At 42.3% G+C, this 20,063-nt stretch overlaps 1 protein-coding gene across 1 annotated transcript in view; it reads right to left on the minus strand.

The window, feature by feature from the left end:
- Positions 1–15,675, minus strand: part of RCL1 (RNA terminal phosphate cyclase like 1) — a gene marked incomplete in the record, with an annotated part of 23,638 nt that extends 7,963 nt beyond the window's left edge. Inside the window, 3 exon segments of the mRNA XM_027773421.1 lie at positions 3,235–3,333; positions 9,150–9,306; positions 14,752–15,675. Of these exon segments, the coding sequence (XP_027629222.1) occupies positions 3,235–3,333; positions 9,150–9,306; positions 14,752–14,903 (408 nt within the window).
- Positions 15,676–20,063: the final 4,388 nt, after the last annotated feature.

The following is a 20,063-nucleotide window of genomic DNA, read 5'->3' on the forward strand; positions in this document are numbered from 1 at the left end:
TTCCTGGATAATTTCACACACATAGACTTACTTTCTGAAGCAATACTAAAAACCAAGAGCCATCTCCTGATGTAAGACAGTGGTAAGAGGAAAACAAGAGGAATATAGAGACCCTCACTTTCAGAAAGGGTCAGAAATTAACACTAAAAGAAAAACATCCTTTTGAATCTCAGTGCTCTGTAAATAAGACACTTTTAAAACTATTTATACCAAAATATGTGCAAACTGCCAGGAGATACACGTTTTTGAAAACCAAAGATAGTTCTGCTTTTGGTTTTCTTTAGAAAGCTGTTTTCAGAAACAGATTTCTATGACTTGAACTGCACATAAAAATAAATGTGATGGTTTGGTTTCTAAAGCTCTTGAATCCAAATGGATTGAACTGTTCTCCCCATAATGACGGTCCTGACTATGCAGTCTGCCCCCTTTTCCCTTGACTGTGTTCACAAATATAATATTAACTTTGCCTACTGGATGCCACTTTCACCCTTCATTACTTTGGGCTCTAGATCCTTCCAGAGAGATGAAGGACAAACAGTTTTTAAAAATAAACTACCAAGGGATCAGCAGATGGTGTAATGTCTACGTTGCTGGACTCCCACACAGTCACCACAATTCCAGTCCCGGACCTGGTGAGGTAAAACTCACGCCAAGCACGTGAGCACACATGCTCAAGATCCCAAGAGGAGAATTAGAAGGGACTGTGGCATGGCCATCCGCCCGGGGGGCGGGGGGTGGGGTGGGAGTGTGATTCTTGCTTTCTGTCTCTCCAGCTCTGTCTCTGGCCCAACGAGCCCATGACCCTATAGCAAAAATCTCTCTTAAAAAATAAAAATAGGGAACCAGCAGTTAGCAAAATGGCTATGTTACTGGATTCCCACGTAGTCGACCACGGTTAGCGTCCTGGACCCGGTGGCTTAAAACTCACGCCGGGCGCATGTGCGTGCGTGCCCAAGATCCCGAGAGGAGAATGGAGGAGAAGGGACTGCGGCGTGACCATCCCCCCAGGGGATGATTTTTTGCTTTCTGTCTCTGTGGTTCTCTCTGTCTGTCTGGCGAGCGCACACGCTCTATAGTGAAAATCTCTCCAAAAATAAATAAATAAATAAAACTCCTGGGGCCTGCAGAGAGCATGTCTGTTACATTCCTGGACTCCCACATAGCTGACTGCAGTCTGAGTCTTGGACCCGGTGACTCGAAACTCATACCAAGTGCATGTGTGCCCAAGATTCTAGGAAGAGAACGGAGGAGGAGGGATTGCAGCATGGTTATCCCCTTTAGGGAGTGATTTCTCAACTTTCTCTCTCACTGTCTCTGTCTCTCTTTCTGTCAAGTACACACACCTATACAAAAAAACTCTAATAAATAAATAAAAATAAACTCCTTTATCCCTACTTGTGCTAGCTTACCACGAAGGGAGGCTGCCCTTTCTCACTTCATGCATGAAGCCCTGGGAGGCAAGAAACCTAGAGGAAGAATATCTCCAAGTCCCCAAGTTTCAAAACATATACTCTTAGAATATGTCCTACTCCTTTAAAGCTCCATTCAAAGCAGATCACTGTTTTCTCAGGAGCTGCAGTAGTGTTAGGCAAGGTTTTTGGAAGAAAAGACCCTGTAATTAATGGTGAAGGTGTGCTGAGGAGGATGTGGGAACTTTTAAAAATGTCTAGTCACATCTTCAACAAGGTTTCTTGCTTGAAAAAAGTATACAAAGCCCTAGGGACAAATGGGAAACAACTCTCAAAGACAAAGAAATGTGAAATGAGTCAAGGAAAAAAAAATATGTATTTCATTTTTTTCATAATGTTCTGTCAAACCCCATGTTCCAGGACCACACACATTTCGAGACAACACCTCAATGCTATGTGAGCGGTCAGGCCTGCTGCTGCCCTGAAGCAGTGGATGGGAAAGCAGCACAGTTAAAAAGTTGATGGGAGCCATGGCAGTCACTCAGCTATCAGCCACTTCCGGCAAACTTTCCATGGGAAGCGAATCTCTAAACTTCACGTGCAGAACCCCAAGCCTTGCCACCTCACCAAATGTTTAACTACCACATCTGTTTTAGCAACATGGACTACTACTAGCATGTCATTTAGGATTACTCAATTTTAGGTTTCCTGTCCTGTGAAATACTTTACACAAGTTACCAGGAGATAATGTGGTCCTCACCAGCTTCCTGCTTATCAGTCTTCCCCCAACTAACAGACTGTATTTGCTTACATTTCCCCATTACAAAAAACCTCCCACCACCAACTAAAAACAAAACAAAAATGAAGAAAAAGAAGCATCCAAAAGACCCTCTTTCAAGCTCCTGGGTTTCACACCCCAATGCCACAGCTCAACACTACTTTGCCCTATAGTAGTCCTCCCCCTTGCCCAATGTGATGGCACCACCATTCTTCAGTTATCACAGTACTGTACCTTTCAGATATACAGCATCGGTACCATGATAACCGAAAAAGGACAGTTCAGTCTCATATCAACCCGAATCATTCCTCCCACCTAGCTCGCCGCCCACAGATAGTCACACAGTGATCGATGAATATGTGAGCATGTGTGCAGATACCCATGTGCGCATGCACACACACACACACACACACACACACACACCAGTACTCAAAAAGCTGTTTTCACCAACCCATTTATTATCGATGGTAAATGCTTCTTTCACTGTGCTGTTCATAAGTCAAGTCCTCTGATGAGCTGATCTTTTTAAAGATATCTTGCTTTTATACCTCAGCGGCCAACTTGAGCTAATATGCCATGGCTCAGACTCTCTTCTACAATTTCCCACTAGTCCAGTAGTCTTTCCTTTCTTCATCTTTTTCAGCTAGCTCATACCCTATCATCTTTGACAAAAGACAGACCATTTTCCATAGCAAGTGAAGCTGCTAGTGAAGAAAGGAACTGAAAACATTAGTAACAATTTTTAAGCTCTGTAGAACCAAGAGTTTACCTCCAAGATGGAAACAGCATCTAAAGCATAGACAAAAGAAGATCTGCCCAACATATACAAGGCAACTTTAATTACATGAGAATGAAAGATGGGAATGAGAAAAGAAAAGGCAAAAGTTTTCGTATGTAAAAATAAACACCAAGTTAAGAGTGACAACCGCTGGCTCATTTAAGGAATAATACAAGCAGGTAGTCATAGAGATAGTCTAACACCTTTGTCATTTTGTGCAATAAGAAAAACAGATTAGACAGAATCATGAGGCTTAAAGAAAATAAAAAGGGAGAGAGTGGTCCTAGCAGGACTTTGGAAACATCCTGCTGTCCAAGGGTCATAAGCAGCAAAGCCAGGCTTTGATTGGTTGAATCCACACATCCACCCTGTAAACACAAACACCTTGATGATTAATCATTGAACAAACCAGAAAATGGAAAACCAACAAAGAGAAGAGAAAAACAACAGAAACATACACTCAAATATCATAACCCACAGAATAGTAGACTGCAAAGTTTGAGCAATAATGGAACAGAAAACCAGTCTTCCCTTTTATCAATTTTAATAGATTATCACAACGAAATGACATTCAAATTTCCTTTAGTGAATCAAGTGAAAAATAGACTTTCAGACTTTCCTTTGTAATTAAAACAGCGGAAGAACATCGTTTTATTGAGTAAAAGCAAAAAAAGTGTAATAAATTTCAGAATATATATGAATAATTCCAAAGGTTAAGTGGATGACATTTATATTTATTTCAACTGTCATATACTACTGGGGTCACTTTGACAGGAAAAGGTCTCTAGAGTCTCACTCTTACCCTTATTCAAATACATTCAGAACTGCTTGCCCCACGATGGTAACTTCTCTTTGTATCTTTCTTTGTGCCCTAAAACTAGAGAAATGTTAAGGGTAGATCTCTCCGTTCATATTAATTGTGTATTATTTTCCCCATGTTTCTTTCTTTTTCTTCTAAAGTAATAAGCAAACATAATTCTCTTCAAAAACTTTTTTCTGAAGTGTAATTGTGTTGGTTGTCTTTCTTTTTTCATTTTCTCCATTTCAGTCATTTTGCTAGTCTACCATCTGTCACTGTTGCTTAAATGTGTGCCTTAAAAGGGTCTTTTCCTTTTTCTTTTGTAAACTGGCAGAGTGTACATATCCTTACCAGAGAGAGAGAGAAAGAAAGAGAGAAAGCCACCCCCCGCCCCGCAATGGTGCATGGTCATGCCACAATGTCTTCTCTATTTCTCCATCTTCTCAGGATTTTGGGCATGCATGCACATATCTTTGGTGTGTTTTTTAAACCACCAGCACAGAGATTCAAACCATGGTTGACCATGTGGGATCTGGCTCCCTTAACCAGTAGGTTATGGGGCTGACACACACACAAAACTTCACAAAAAAGTCTTTATTTCTAATCATTCTAAGATAACTTAATTTTTAATTATTTAAATTTACATTATACACAGTAAAAACAGAATGACCTTAAATTTCTACACATTTTGCACAACTCACAGTAAGAAACTCTGTTTCTGACTATGACACATTGCTGTCCAAGGCTAGATCTGAAAGAGAATTAAGTGTCCAGAGAGTTGTTTATGTGGGAATACCCGTTTTTAATGCACGCAGGGGAAAGAATAAATTAATTCTTAGGTGCAGACATCTATTCACAGGTTATCATTTAGAAGACCAACAATGGTGTAGAAAATAAGGGTTTATCTTACCCTAGCTTTTATGAAAACCTATTGTTCTTCCTGTATAAGCTACCGGGGAATATTATTTAGTTCACTTAGTAAATCTTAAGACAAAAAAAGTTTCTTTTCTATCCAAAAAGGAAAATCTGACCCTTGAAGACTATGAGGACTAACAAAAGCAATTCTGTCTTACAGATCTTGCTCCCTTTCATAAGACAATCTGATTCCTATCATTATGCAGTTATTCCACCATTCCCATCTGATTTTTGTATGGACAAAAGTATAATGCAATAAATATCTTAGGGTCTGTGTACAAGATAACATGGAGGGAGTGACAGGAGCTAAGGCAATGGGTGGGAGGAATTATCACACCAGAAAGAGGATGTGGGGAGCAGGTACTTAAGCTGGCTCCAGAGGGATGCCTGGGGTTTAAGGAAGGAAGAAAGAGCAGGATGAAAGGGGAAATAATGATGCAGGACTGGTAGAAAACAGCCTGGAGCCAGACTGAGAGGGATGCAGAACCCCAGAGGGCAGGTAGGCACTGAGTAAGGCCTTCCTAACTGCATCAAGGATTCTGACTTTACCTTGTGAAAGTGAGAGGCTAGTAAGGTCTCAGCACAGGGCTGAAAACATCAGATTAAGTTTTCATGAGGAGATTTAGACTGAAAGAATGTTGGAGAGGGTTTAGAAAGAACTTCCCCTCTGAATGTGGGAGTTAGATCTGAGGTGGAGCAGGGAGGGAAGGAAGGCAATGGATGGAGCAGCAAAGAGGATGGAAAGGGCAGTTTCTGCAAGTTCCAAGAGAGCTTGGAAACTGATGAGATGTAAGTGGAACAAGAGGGATTATATCAGAGGCTTAAACTTTGATACAGGCACCAGCAGTTAGCGCTAGACTCTCATGTAGTCGACCACGGTTTGAGTCCTGGACCCAGTGGCTTAAACTCACGCCAGGTGTGTGTGCGTGCATGCCCAAGATCCCAAGAGGAGAATGGAGAAGGGATTGTGGCATGGCCATCCCCTCTGGGAAGGAGGGGGTGATTTCTCGCTTTCTGTCTCTCTGTCTCTCTCTTTCTGGCGAGCACACGCGCCCTATAGCAAAAACCTCTCAAAAAAAAAAAAAACTGGTACAAATTAACAGCACCTTCAAAAGGGATGGATGTTATTACTCATTCATAGCACAGATCTATAGAGAATTGTTCAGAAAACACAAAGTACTTTCATCCTTTTAATAAAGATCACAAAGGAATTTTTTTTATTTTAATAACTACAACAAAATAATACAAATGTGGCCCAGACACAATGAAAGGCTCAAAGTAAATCTAAACTAGAGCAGAGAAAAAAAAATTATAGACTAATCTAGACCACATGCTGTTCATCTTGTGGACGGGTAGGCTGTGCTTTCCACTGAGGTTTACAGTCGGCTATTCATGTATTCAATCCTATGGACCACTAGTTAGAACTAAAGTGTACCAAGATCAGAGAGAGGGCCTGGCCACCATCAAGGGACCAAGAAAAGAAATCCTGCAAAATTCAATGAGGGGCCTAGAGACACACCAAACACATGCACCTTTCTTCCCCCTCACAAATGTGTAGATGGCAAAATGAAATTTAGTAATAACCAGCAGGGCAACATCTTGATCATGTACCCCCAAATATTTACTTACCACATTTTTTTAAAAATCACCAAAAACTGAACTGATTTAGCACCAATAATATCTGAGGCCAGCCTTGGGCTGTCCAAGAATATGAAGAGTACCTCTTCCCCTTCAGGACGACTTCATTTCTTTCCTCCACTATTTCCCAGCTGAAACGTGAGTAGAGGGAAGAAGCCACTTCCCTAAAAATACAACTAAAGGTCTTTTGACTTCCATTTTAATTACATGGACATTAAACAGGACCATTTAGGACCTGGAAATGTTAATTTTGAAATGACTCATTCCACTTGTTCTACCTTGTGACACATGAGCATCATTTAAGAATGCTGACTTGGGTCAGGGAGCAGGCTATAACTATGAGCTATTTTTTGATGATGCCCATCTAGGAATCAACACCCACAATCAATCGATACTTCACCATACCACAGCAATAAAATGAACCTGAAGTAATGGAAGAATTAAAAGGAAAATAAAATTGCCACTGTGCCCATTTTACTGATTTTATTTCACTAGGCTTAGATGTGATTTTTGCTACTTTACGTAAAACTTCCTTGGAGACTGACTACAGAGACTTAAGAACAGAAAAGAAATAATGCAGATAAATATTAAGGATGGAAGTCTCCTCAGCTCCTGGTGGAGAAGAGGGATGATTTACAAACATTAGGCACCATCTGATAGCAAATCGTATATTCTTGCTAGTGCTCAGTTCAAGAATGTGAGCCTTAGCAGACACAACAGAAAAATGATCACTACCTGGAGCCCATCCTGAGCTCTGCATGTCAAGGACAAGGTTCCACCTTCCTGATGTGGGACCACAATAGAAGACAGTACAGGCTACACAAGTCTCAGAACCAGATTTGAGATCCTCGTCTAAATACATGGAACCTGAGAGAATGTATTTTCAGGCAACTGCATCTTATTCCTTCTGCCATCCATCATCTTCCTTCCCTCTCCCAATTTCTTCCTTACTTAGGTCACCTCAACTAAGTTGGGAAAACAGAGTAAAAGCATGTGGATGTTGGATCAAAAAGAAAGACTGTGGCAACTGAAAAGCATAAGTTGGTCTGAACTGTGTCACAGGAGCAGAGCTGCAGAAGCAAAATGGTAATTGGTTAAACTTTGTCTTCAGCATCATGTTGCTTTTTTTCTATCCATTGTTCTTACACTTTCCAAAGCCCTCACTATGTTGTAACATAAACTCACTTCCCAAGAAATTCTCCTATGCTCTAGTAGATGTTGCAAAATCTAGCCTGCTGACACTTTTTAAAATTGTTTTGTTTTTATAAAGATTTTTGCCATAAGGTATGTGCACTCACTAGAAAGAGACAGGGAGAGAGGAAAAGTTAGAAATCATCCTGTGGGGGCATGGCCATTCCCAATCCCTTCTCTATTCTCTCAGGATTTGGGGCATGCACAAATATACAGCTGGAGTGTTTTTCAAGTCCCTGGGTCCAGGACTTGAACCATGGAGAAGGCCATGTAAGATCCAATGCCTTAACCACCACATCACCTTCTGGCCCTACATTGCATTTTATTTTATTGCCAGAGGGTACATGGGCTTGTCAGACAGACAGACACAGAGACAGAGAGAGAGAGAGACAGAGAGAGAGAGAACACCCCCTAATAGGGTGTGGTCATGCCACAATCCTTTTTCCTCTATTTCTCCATGTTATTTGGATTTAGAGCAAGCACGTAAATGCACCCAGCATGTTTTTCAAATATCTGGGACCAGGATTCAAACTCTAGCTAGCCACATCAGACCCAGACCCTATGTACACAGAGTGCTTAACTGCTGTGCTAAAGGGCCAGCCTAATGTTTATATTATACATCTGAATCACCTGTCACATCCAAATCCAGATTTCTAGCTTCTCTTGAAGAATCTGAATCTTCTCTTGAAGAATCAACAAGCCACGGGAACCAGCAGTTAGCGTAATGGCTATGTCGCTGGACTCCCACATAGTTGACCGCGGTTCATGTCCCGAACCCGGTGGCTTAAAACTCACACCGGGCGTGTGTGCGTGCGTGCCCAAGATCCCGAGAGGAGAATGGAGGAGAAGGGATTGCGGCGTGACCATCCCCTCTGGGGGGTGATTTCTCGCTTTCTGTCTCTAATGTCTCTCTCTGTCTGGCGAGCGCACATGCCCTATAGCAAAAATCTCTCAAAAAAAAAAAAAAAAAGGGAAGAATCAACAAGCCACCATCCCAATGGCACTAGTCAGGAAGGTAAGACGGTAACCTCTCTGGTCAGTGGCCAGTCATCATCTCATCTTACCTGCTCTGTTGTGTATTTGCTTTTTAAACCTTCCCTCTCCTTTATGATTCTGTTCTAGTTCTTTCCTTTGCCCACTGTTAAAAACTTATCTATTTGCCCTTGGGTCAGCCTGTGGTATGGTGGTTAAGGTGGCCAAATCCCACAGCTGCCCACACAGTTTGAGTCCCAGACCCAACAGCCTGAAACATACACCAGGCATACCCAAAATCCCAAAAGGAGGGAGATGTATGAGAGCAGATTATGGCATGACCAACCCTCATGGAAGGATGCTTTCTCACTTTCCTTCTTTCTCCCTCTGTCTTTCTCTGGTGAGCACACATGCCATCTGGCAAAAATTAAAAACAAAAACATACCTACCTTATGTCCCAATCCAGTACAACTGGATCTCTGTTCATGGACTAATTCAACGAATCCAATTAAACTACCATAGTTAATGCTAAACTGTTTAATTTGTAGACACAGGTTAACTGCTTGGCCTATGCTCAGAAGAAGAATGTTGCAAAGGAGGAAGCAGAAGAAACACCAAACTGCTTCCCAATCGCTGTTCTCCCAGAACCTGCAGGGACTAAGGACATACCCTGTAGATTTCTTCAAGCAGCAGCCTGGCACAGTTCCTGCCAAGGTCCTCTGGGAGCACCGCTGCTCCCTGACCCTGAGGGTTAGAGGCCAGTTCAGCACTGAGGAAGGTGCCATTGGTGGTCTCAGCAACAAGTGACAATCCAAAGCCTGGAGACCTGGGGAGTCAAAGGCACAGATGTTGAACAGGGTTAATGAGGTGGGGTTCACACTCACCAGCAAATGGAAAGAGAGACAAATATCTGTTTGATGCCACTATGTCCTAATGCTGCCTTCTGGTTATATTAAGGCTTGTCAGAGTTCTTCCAAGCTTATACGACTAATACAGGTGACTTATTGAGGACGCACAAGGCTGAGCCAGGAAAGATGTGAGCTGGCACTGCTTTGTCCCTCCTACACTGCAAAAGGGTCTCAGTGTGAGAGTTTGTAACAATCAACAGAATATGAAGACATGAACAAGAGTTACCAGATATTGAGCACCTACTTCCTGCTAGTTACTGAGCTAGGGGCTTTGCAAATAGCGTTTGCAATACTGTAACTTTGAATTAAGTCTATTACTGTGTTATTTTACAAATGAGGAAGTGAAGAAATTAGGTAACCTGCACCTAGTCCACACAGAAAGTACCTGGGGCAAGTTTCAAAGGCAGGTCTTCCTGACCCTAGCCTCTACAAGGTCCAAATACAACACTTACTCAATCCTTAAACACAATGATCCCAAGAGTTATGAGGGGCCTGAAGACTACCTGATTAACACTCTTCTTGAGAAGCATCAGATTTCTTTCCCATAATGAAAAACAGCACCCAGAGGGGAAAAAAAAAAAAAAGAGAGAAGAGACACCTTTACTTTTGTGTCTCCAAAGGACACCTCTAAACTCAGAATTCAATGAATAGAACCAATGAGTCACATCATGTTCTCATCCAAAAGCCAGAACTTAATCCTCTTCCTGTCCACAGCCATAGCTGACACAACAAACATCTAGGGGGAAAAGCGTTCATGGGCCAGGAATGAGAGGTGCCATGGTGAACACAAGAGTTCTTGTCCTCACAGAACCTAGTAACAACCAGTCTGACCACGAAAGAAAATCAATCCATAAATAACATAAAGAAGCACTTCTCGGGAACCAGCAGTTAGCGTAATGGCTATGGTGCTGGACTCCCACATAGTCGAACGCGGTTCGTGTCCCGGACCCGGTGGCTTAAAACTCACGCTGGGTGCATGTGCGTGCGTGCCCAAGATCCTGAGAGGAGAATGGAGAAGGGATTGCGGCGTGACCATCCCCACTGGAGGGTGATTTCTCGCTTTCTGTCACTATGTCTCTCTCTGTCTGTCTGGCGAACGCACGCGCCCTATAGCAAAAACCTCTCAAAAAAAAAAAAAAGAAAGAAAGAAGAAGAAGCACTTCTCCATAAAATTTCAAGATTCAATACTTCAAACCTACTTTGCCCAATGCCTTTTAAGCATGTCATCAGGAGCATATGGCAGCCTTCCCAGTAGTACAACACACATGCAGGCACAAAACAAGCCTGGCCTCCTCTGACACAATCGAACATGTGTTCATAAAACACTTTCCATGCATCTGCCAGGACATAACCAAAACATTCATTCCAGAAAAATTGGAGGTGAAATTACTGATGCTCCCAAATCTATCTTGAAACTACTGGGTCATCGAGAAAGTCATGCCACATTTTTGCATAGAAAAATATAAGCGTTCACTATATGGAAGGATTATATTGATCCATTCTTCCTTCCTAACAATGATTATCCAAGGCAGTCAAGTCCCCTGCCAAGTTGGAAGAGGGTACAGTGAGTTACCCATTTAATCAGAGGTTGTAGATTACTTAGTGGCATGCTTAATAATCTTACAATGTGCCATCTACCCACGGGAAACCCAAAAAATTTTAACACAAGCTCAAGCTGCTTTTGAGTAACTTGACCAGGAGGAGGGTGCTATATTTGAATATGGTCAGTCTCCACCAAAACTCCTGCTGAGGTTTGGTCTGTACTTAAGTGTTGGGAGGTGGGGCCTAATGGGAGGTGATCAGGTCATATGGGCTCCACTCTCATAAGTAGATTAACTCTGCTCTGGCAGGAGTGGGTAGTTCTCTCAGGAAAGGAGTAGCTACCAGTGAGTGTTGTTACAAAAGCAACTCAGCTCCTTCCCAGCCCCTTCACAGTCAATCTGCCCTTCCACTTTTCTGCCATTGGACTTCCCAACTCCAGACCTATAAGCCAGGTCTTTATATGTTACTCAGTGTCAGGTGCTCTGCTATGGTAACAGAGAACAGACTAAAACAGGAAGTCGCCCAGTTTAGCAGTGGAGGCAGCAGCAAGCAAAAATGAAGAGCAGAAAACGCACAGAAAGGAAAACCAGAAGACAAACTACCACCACCATCTTATCCCACTCACCTGTACTTCCCAAGAACATCAGAATTTTTCCACCCATGTGAATTTTTAGGGGTGTATTAGTTATTATAATAAACTTTAATCAGGATTATTCTACTTATTATATAAAGTAACTTCAGAGCCAACAAAGAACATTTTAAAGCTCTATATACAGAACTCCAATTCCCCCCCACCCCAATTTGCAGTGCAGGTGTTATCAAGTCTATATTTCAAATTATACTAACAAAAGCACCTGGTCACTAAGTGACCTCGATAAAGATTGACTGATTCAGTTTGACAAGGACAGTCTCCAATGCTTTCCAATTAGATAAAGGATCTGATTTGTTTAAAACCAACAACAATAACAACAACAAAACTAATTACCATAAGAGTTGAAATGAGACCACACTGGACTGCTGTGCACGCTAGTCAAAGCGCTGACACAGGCCACCTAAAACCACTGGTCCCAGGGTTCTGGGCCAGGGCCACAGCAACAACTCTCACTCTTACATTTGAACAAGTCTAACTCACATGGCTACTTCACTAAAATCAGAAGAGACAAACACCCATCCACGGCTTTGTAATTTTATAAGAGGAGAAGATCACCTGTCATCTGTAACTTGAGATTTAGAAAACTAAACATAAACTTATATAGTGGTTTTACATTTATTTTAAATGAAGCTTGGAATCAATGGCTCACAAGTCTGTATAATATCTACACTGATCTGCATATAACTCACCATTAGCAACTATGAGACTTGACCATGTAGAAGGATCAACTGAGTTATCTTAGTACCACACTATAGCTGGTGGCAGCACCATTTTCACACAGGCTCTGTTTCATTCCTAGCTCTCTGTGGTAAGGCTAGAGGTCAGACAGAGAAGAGACTATCAAGATCAGGCCATTCAGAAAGCTTCTGCTGTGCCTACCTTTCCCATTGCTCTGCAATCCCCTTTCTCTAAAAAACATACCTGACACTTCTAGACCTGCAGCCAAGAAAGAAGGGAAAGGACAGAACAGCATTAGCAGCTACCATCTCTGTAGCATCTGCTATGTTCCAGGCAGTACATAAATGGTTTATATAGATAATCTTTTCATCTTTACAATAACCCCAAGATCCAGGCCTTATCACCCCCAATGTAGAAGTGAGGAAATGCTGCTATTTGAGTGATACGCCAAAGGTTTGAAGCCACCATTGACCTTTCTGACCCCCCACCCCCCCGGAAAAAAGAGTCAGCTTTGCGTACAATACTCTCTCAACCCTAACCTCTAATGGCACCACCTTCATTGCTTTTGACTGTGAGCCATCACGCCATTTCTGAAATCATTTTCATCTTCCTATTGGGCTTAACGAAAGTCAAAGATCTGTAAAACATTCACCTCCTCCTCCCATCCTCTTTACTCTTTTTTCTTGTTTTTGCTAAAGTTAAAAGAAACCTGAGGTAAAACAGCTACGAAAAAGGATTAGCCATGGTTCCACTTAAGATAAGGTTGATGTCTTGGGACCAGCAGTTAGCGTAATGGCTATGTCACTAGACTCCCACGTAGTTGACCGTAGTTCGAGTCCCGGACCCAGTGGCTTAAACTCACGCCAGGTGTGTGTGTGTGTGCATGCCCAAGATCCTGAAAGAAGAATAAAGGAGAAGGGATTGAGGCGTGGCCACCCCCCCCCGGGGGGGGGGTGATTCCTCACTTTCTGTCTGTCTCTCTGTCTGGCTGGCAAGCGCACACGCCCTATAGCAAAAATCTCTCTAATAAAAGGGAAAAAAACAAAAAAGGTTGATGGCTTAACCTACAATAGCTAACTTAAGACTCTGATATTATTTTTAGGAAAAACAACCTGAATACTTCAGAGTCAATGTGTAATGATGTCATCATTCGTAATGAAACAGTTTAGCAAAAAAACAAAAATAGGGCCAGCAGGTGACTTGAGGATTGAGGCAACTGGATCCCATGTGGCCAATTGTGTAATGTTAGCCATGGACCCAGTGGCTTAAAAAAACACAGCAGGTGTGTGTTCATGCATATCCAAAATTCTGAGAGGAGAACAGAGGAGAAGAGACTGTGATGTGGCCATCCTCCTTAGGGGGTGATTTCTCATTTTCCCCTCTCTCTATATCTCTTCTTTCTCTGGCAAGCACACATACCCTATAGCAACTAAAAAACAATGAAAACCCTCTAACAAATAAGCAAATTTGCCAAAATATTCATTGTTAACTACAGGTAGCAGAAATATGTACAGATGTTCATTGTACTGCTTTTTTCAACTTTTCTATAAGTTTAATACTTTTATAATTAAAGAAATGGTTTTAATGGCTTCCTTGACTTCCTGGTTTCTTAACATGCAACCAAAGCCTAAACCAGAAACTTTCATTACACAGATCATTTGTTTTTATTTTATTGAATTGTCAAAGAAGTCATGATCACTTTTACATAGAAAAACATAGAAAAAATACATCATAACTTTTCCAACAAGCCAGAACTTTTCTGTTAAATTTTTATTTTCTAATTAAAAAAACATTTTAGGGGCCAGCAGGTGGCATGGTGGTTAAGGCACTGGACACTCCCACGTAGTTGACCACGGTTCGAGTTCCGAACCTTGTGGCTTGCTTTCTCATGTGCCTTCTCTCTGTGTATTTGTCTTTCCCTGGTCAAATTAAAATAAATGAATTAATAAATAAAATTAAATAAATAATTATTTTTTTAAAGACAAAAAAAAAAAAAAAAAAAAAACATTTTAACCAAACTCAAATCTGCAATAACAACTTCTCTGGATCTAAATATGTTATTCCCACTGACAGAAAGAAAAAGCTCACTTGCATTTGGATGAGAAAGGATTTTTTTCCCCCTATAACATTATTTACTCAGACTGGAAAAAACTGTCCACCTTAATTTCTTGTTGGAACAGAGCACAAGTGGGAGCTAAAGCTTGAGGCACTATTTACTAATAGATAGCTTTTAATTCTCTAAAGTGAGAGACTGTACCCTTGGATGCTTGCCATATGGCGGACACTCAAGAAATGTCTGTTCGTGTTAGCATGTTTCCATTGGACCATGATGTTGCTATCTGGCTATAAGTCAGAAGGAAAATAATTCTGAAATTGTCCTTCCTCTAGCTGCCATTCTTAGATCTGGCAGTTTTAAATTCAACCAGAAAACAGACACATGAAAAAGTCTAGGACAGGTGCACAAGTAGACTCCAAGAATGTAGACACTTACTTCCCAGAGTTAATGCCTTTCATGTGGTCTGTGTAAATATAGATGTCAGGTAAGAACTTGTTGAGGACACTCCTTGCTGAATCCACAATCCGGTTCGCCATTTGTGGGGACACACGTACGGAGTACCTGCAATCTAGAGTTAAGGATGTCATTCTGCTTGGACTCCAGGGAAAAGAAAAGTCAATTATAAAGATGGCAGATATCTGTGGAACTGTAATAACAAACTAGAACTTCTAATTCCATTCTGTTTTCCAACTGCATTTAATTATTCAACATTAGAGCACCAGAGCTCAATTGTTCTCATTATTATTATAAAAGGCTTAAATGGTTATGGTGAAAAAAAAAAATAAAAAAAAACAAGTAGCACAGAGTAGGAAGTATAAAGCTGACAGTTCCTCAATCTCATCTCTGTTTCATACCCACACCCCTCCCCTACAGACAGTCCCAAGTCAATTCTGGAAGGAGTGAAAACACCTGCCTGTCTGCAGGCCCTGTTCCAGGCTCCCTCTAAAGGACACCACCTTAGAACACTTTCTATTCCTGTCCATTCCCACTGCTGTAGTCATCTCTCTTAAGGCTCTCTAAGCCCCTCTCTTAAAAGCCTAAAGCCAAAACAGAAGCCACACTGGAGCTGACCTGAGTCAATCCCACTTTGCCTTCTGGGAAAGGAGAAGCAGAAAAAGGTTACTGAAAGAGCATGGTTTTATTCATAAAGATCTAAAGAGGTTTTCTAACTTATGGAGCCTATTCTCTATTATTTAAGAATTAATGACTCCATTTGTGGAGTCACACAGGCTCCTCACACCTGCTATACTTTATGGTCAAAACACTCATCATCAGCATTTCTTCAACAGGGCACCTCAGAAAAAGGAGGAAGATACTAGTGACTCAAGTGAAAAGGCTGTTGCTTGAGAAAGTAAAAACTACTACCTACCTAAAATTAGACTTTATAACGAAGACGGGCTCTTGCTCACCCAACATACCACAAAAAAATTAAGTATGCACGAGGCATTTTCAATGCACAATGTATGGCCAAGAGCTAGCAGTGTATGTGGGACAAGAGCCTAAAGAAATGGAGAAATGAGAACATTTGATCTTACTACCCTGATATGAACTCCACAAAGTAAGTCCAAGAAGTTAAAAGCAAGGCATGTGATTTTCTCCTTCCAGCCTAACTGCTCAAGAATCATTATTAATAGCACGTTGAATTTTCATTGCAGCCACAGAAATAAAACGCTCAGACTGTGCAAGGCATTTGCCTTAGCATTCAGCTCCCCTTTCGGACCTGTCCTGACCACTTTGCTAAAAGACTGATATCCTCCCACTAATAATGGTCTCCCAGTGACTCTTGCTGCTCCCACATCCTGCTGTCAAACTCTCCAACCTGCTCAGTGTGTTCCCTCACCCAGCACCACCAACTCCCTCCACCTATCCAAACTGCCCAAGTTCTTCAACCTGAATTCCCTCCCCTCTTTCTTTCAGCCCAGAGTTCCCTCTCTCTCCTGAAAACCTCCAGTCAGCATCCAACTGTGACCTCCACTTGAACTTACCACACATCTCCCTTTACCCCACATACATTCTGTTCTTGCTCTTCGAGACTGCATACTCCCTAAGGGCAGGGGCTTTACTTCTGTATCCCTCACAATTCTCTAATACACTACTTTTGTACTCAGAAATGCTCAATAAATATTTGACTTGACTCAAAGCACAAACCTGAAATGAGGAAAGAGTAAAGAGGGATTTTTCAATACACACACAAAGCCCAATTACATCATAACCTCTTCTGTCCAGAATGTACTTTTGAGCACCGACAACTCAGACAAACAGTCCTGGATCTTGTAGCCTTTGGACTGAGTGGGTGCTGTCCTTCTGAAGCTCAGGGTGCCCAGGAGAGCACAAGAGATGGCACTATCCTAACATAAATCCCACAGCGTTCATAGCTCCCAAAGTTCTCTCACATTATCACCTTATTTCAAGCTCACAGCAACCTGTTGTGAGGGCCACACTCCCTAGTTGTTTAACTTAGACTAAGGACAACTAGGACACAGAACTAAGACGCTTGCTCAAAATTAAACAAATCTGACTTCCAAAAACACTTTCCTCCTAACCTTCCAGAGATACAGAAACCAGGAAGGTAACAGAAAGTAACATTGAGGGACAATGGAAGCCTATATTAGAAAGTAGGCACTGAAATGAAGGCAAAGGAGCCTCAAAGCCAGCTACATACAGAGACACTTGGAGTCAACTGGCTTGGCATGGAGGCCCTACTAAGAAATGGCTAACAGCCCAGTTAGAATCAGCCTGTGTTCAAATCCCAGCTCTAGCAAAGTGCATCATTCTGGGTCAACTGTGCTAATTTCTCTGTCCCTCCACTTCCTCATCAGCATAAGAAAGATAATCACAATATTCTCTTCCCCAGGTTTAGAGGCACGATCCCTGTGAGGAGAGAATTATGAGATAACAGACTTGACTCCCAAAGCAGAGGTCTTATCCTTTCAGGAACCAGAGGCCTCTCTGAGAATCTGATGAAACTATGAATCCTTGCCCAAGAAACACATGCACATATAACTTTATGAATTTGTGACCCTCCTTAACACATTTATGAATATCACATTAAGAACCAATGTCCAGGGGTCAGCAGATGGTGTAGCAGTTACATTCCTGAAGTCCCACATGGCCAATCGCAGTTCGAGTCCTAGACCCAGTGGCTTGAAATTCATGCCAGACACATGTGCATGTGTGACCAAGATCTCAGGAGGACAACAGAGAAGGGATTATGGCATGGCCATTCCCCAGGGGGTGATTTCTCACTTTCCCTCTCAATGTCTGTCTGTCTCTCTCTGGCGAGCACACATACCTAAAGGCAAAAACCTCTACCGAAAGAAAGAAAAAACAATGTCCAAGAGAGACAAGTTTACAGCTGCAGTCCACATGGGATAAGACTCCCACCCCTTCATTCTCCATAGTAATACATCAGAGAGCTAAGAAGTGTGTGTGTTTGTGTGTGTGTGTGTGGGGGGGTGGGTGGTGGTGGTGGTGGTGAGAGAGAGGGGAAGGAATAAAAAAGGTATCTTCAAAGTATTTTTCCTGGGAACCAGCAGTTAGCGTAATGGCTGTCGTTGGATTCCCACGTAGTCGACCACGGTTTGCATCCCGGACCCGGTGGCTTAAAACTCACGCCGGGCGCATGTGTGCATGTGCCCAAGATCCCAAGAGGAGAATGGAGGAGAAGGGATTGCGGCGTGACCATCCCCTCTGGGGGGTGATTTCTCGCTTTCTGTCTCTGTTTCTCTCTGTCTGGCGAGCGCACGCGCCCTATAGCAAAAACCTCTCCAAAAAAAAAAAAGTATTTTTCCTATACTAAAGGGAAGGCAATTAGATGTCTCACAATTCCAGCTCACCCCCATCTTCTACCTCTAGCCAGTTTCTTCATTTAAACCTTATGTACCAAAATCACAGGCTACTGGAACATTACCACAAAGTAAAACAAAATGCTCCTTTCTCAGGTCCCACACCAGGCAGGGGTAGGGGCCGGTGGGAATCAGAGTGGGTGGCCTTAAATAAAGAGTAACTACTGTCTAGTCACAGCTGCTGGCAGGAACCAACACCAGCTCCCTTACAGGACCCAGCTGGCTGGTCATCTTGATGTGGCATACAAGAGAGCACAGCTGTGCTTTGGAAGGTAACTCAGCTACAACCACAAATACACACCAGAGAGTGGGGCAGGTTCTCCCAACTCAAGCCCTCCTATGAGGAAATACAACCTCCAAGCTCAATCCAACATTCAACTAGCCTTGCAAAGTAAAAGACCCACAGAACTAACTAAAGCTTTTTCCATAGGCAGCTCTCTTTTCTCAAGCTCCAAAACTGGCAAAGGTGGTCTCAATTCAAACCCACATTCCTTTGAAGTGTTTGTTAAACAAGCAGCTCTGCAAACCAGTGGGGACAATGTCTGGTTGCAGGCAAAGATCTAAGTGAGGACACTGTGTAGACTGCCCTGGGAAGAGGAAACCTCTGTAAGTCAGAGATATACCGGGGATGATTTAGTGTCCTATCTCCTGCCACAAGGAAGGAGAAGGACCTGGGATCTCACAAGAGTCCTCTTTACTAAGATTCCATGTAGGAAGGTTCAATGAACGCTATAGGGAGAAAGCAGGGAGGAACAAAGTTATACCAAGGTGCCTGGGGCACCACGACTCTTTCTGCTTTTATGTTCTCCTCTGTAAAACCTTGGCGGTGTCCTCATTTCTCAGCATCATCATTAAAAGACTTCTAACAAAGCTTGTGCATAGAAAATAAAGAGGGTCCCCAGTTGGAGGGCCTCCAGGAAACTCACGAGGTTGCGACAAACCTATGTCAAAACAGAACACACTGCCAGAAATCACATTTCTAAACAACAGAGACTGAATTCCATGCAGAATTCTGATTGCTGCCACAATACCACCAAGAAAACACATCTCAAATGAGGAGGAAAAAAAAAACCAAAACTCTGAAATTGTCCAGGAAGTGTATAGGATCTCAGGTACAAGGCCATTAACTGTAGCATTTCTGGCAACAGTGAAAAACAGAGAACTCAAGGGGCTATCAACAACAGGGTTGGATCTGGGATTCTTTATATGGTGGAACGTCAGAGAGAATGAACTCCACCAGTAAGTAACTGATACAGACCAAATAGAAAAGGCATATGTAGTTTAAAATCCATACACACCTAGTGGCACTGCATTTCCATTTCTTTTCTTTTCACTTCCTTTATTTTATTTATTCCATGAGACAATGAGAGAAAAAGGAGAAAGGGAGGCACAATAGAGTCTCAAAGCCATGATCCACCCTCAGCCTTCAGTCAGCCCCTTAGCATGGGCAGGTGTACTGAGGGATGTCTCCAGACTTGAACCAGGAACTTTACCACATAGGAATGTCTTGCAGAGCATAGCATTTTAATGCTGTCACTGTCTAGCCCCTCCATTTCCTTATAACCTTCTCTATAACCTTGTTAAAACCAGGTCTTCGGAATCAGAGAAGTTTAGAGCTGAGTATCACCATAGGAAGTCACCTGGTCAATTTAATTATCCACAAGCTGGGTGCTCCTAGGACTGGACTCTTTCTCCTCAACCTGCCTACTCTGCCAACAGTGAGCAGTAGAACCACCGTTAGCGCCCCCAGTTGTCTGACTCCAGCAGATGGGGTTTGAGTTGCCTTGTAACTTCCTTTCATCAGTGTCTCTCTCCTACTTCAATCTACTTCATTTACAAAACACTCAAATCACTGCCGACCTTTCGTTAGAAGGAAGGGAGTCTTCTTCACTCTCCCTTCAT

The sequence above is a fragment of the Tupaia chinensis genome, unplaced genomic scaffold (genome assembly GCF_000334495.1).
Source record: "Tupaia chinensis unplaced genomic scaffold, TupChi_1.0 Scaffold000354_1, whole genome shotgun sequence".
NCBI lineage: Eukaryota > Metazoa > Chordata > Mammalia > Scandentia > Tupaiidae > Tupaia > Tupaia belangeri.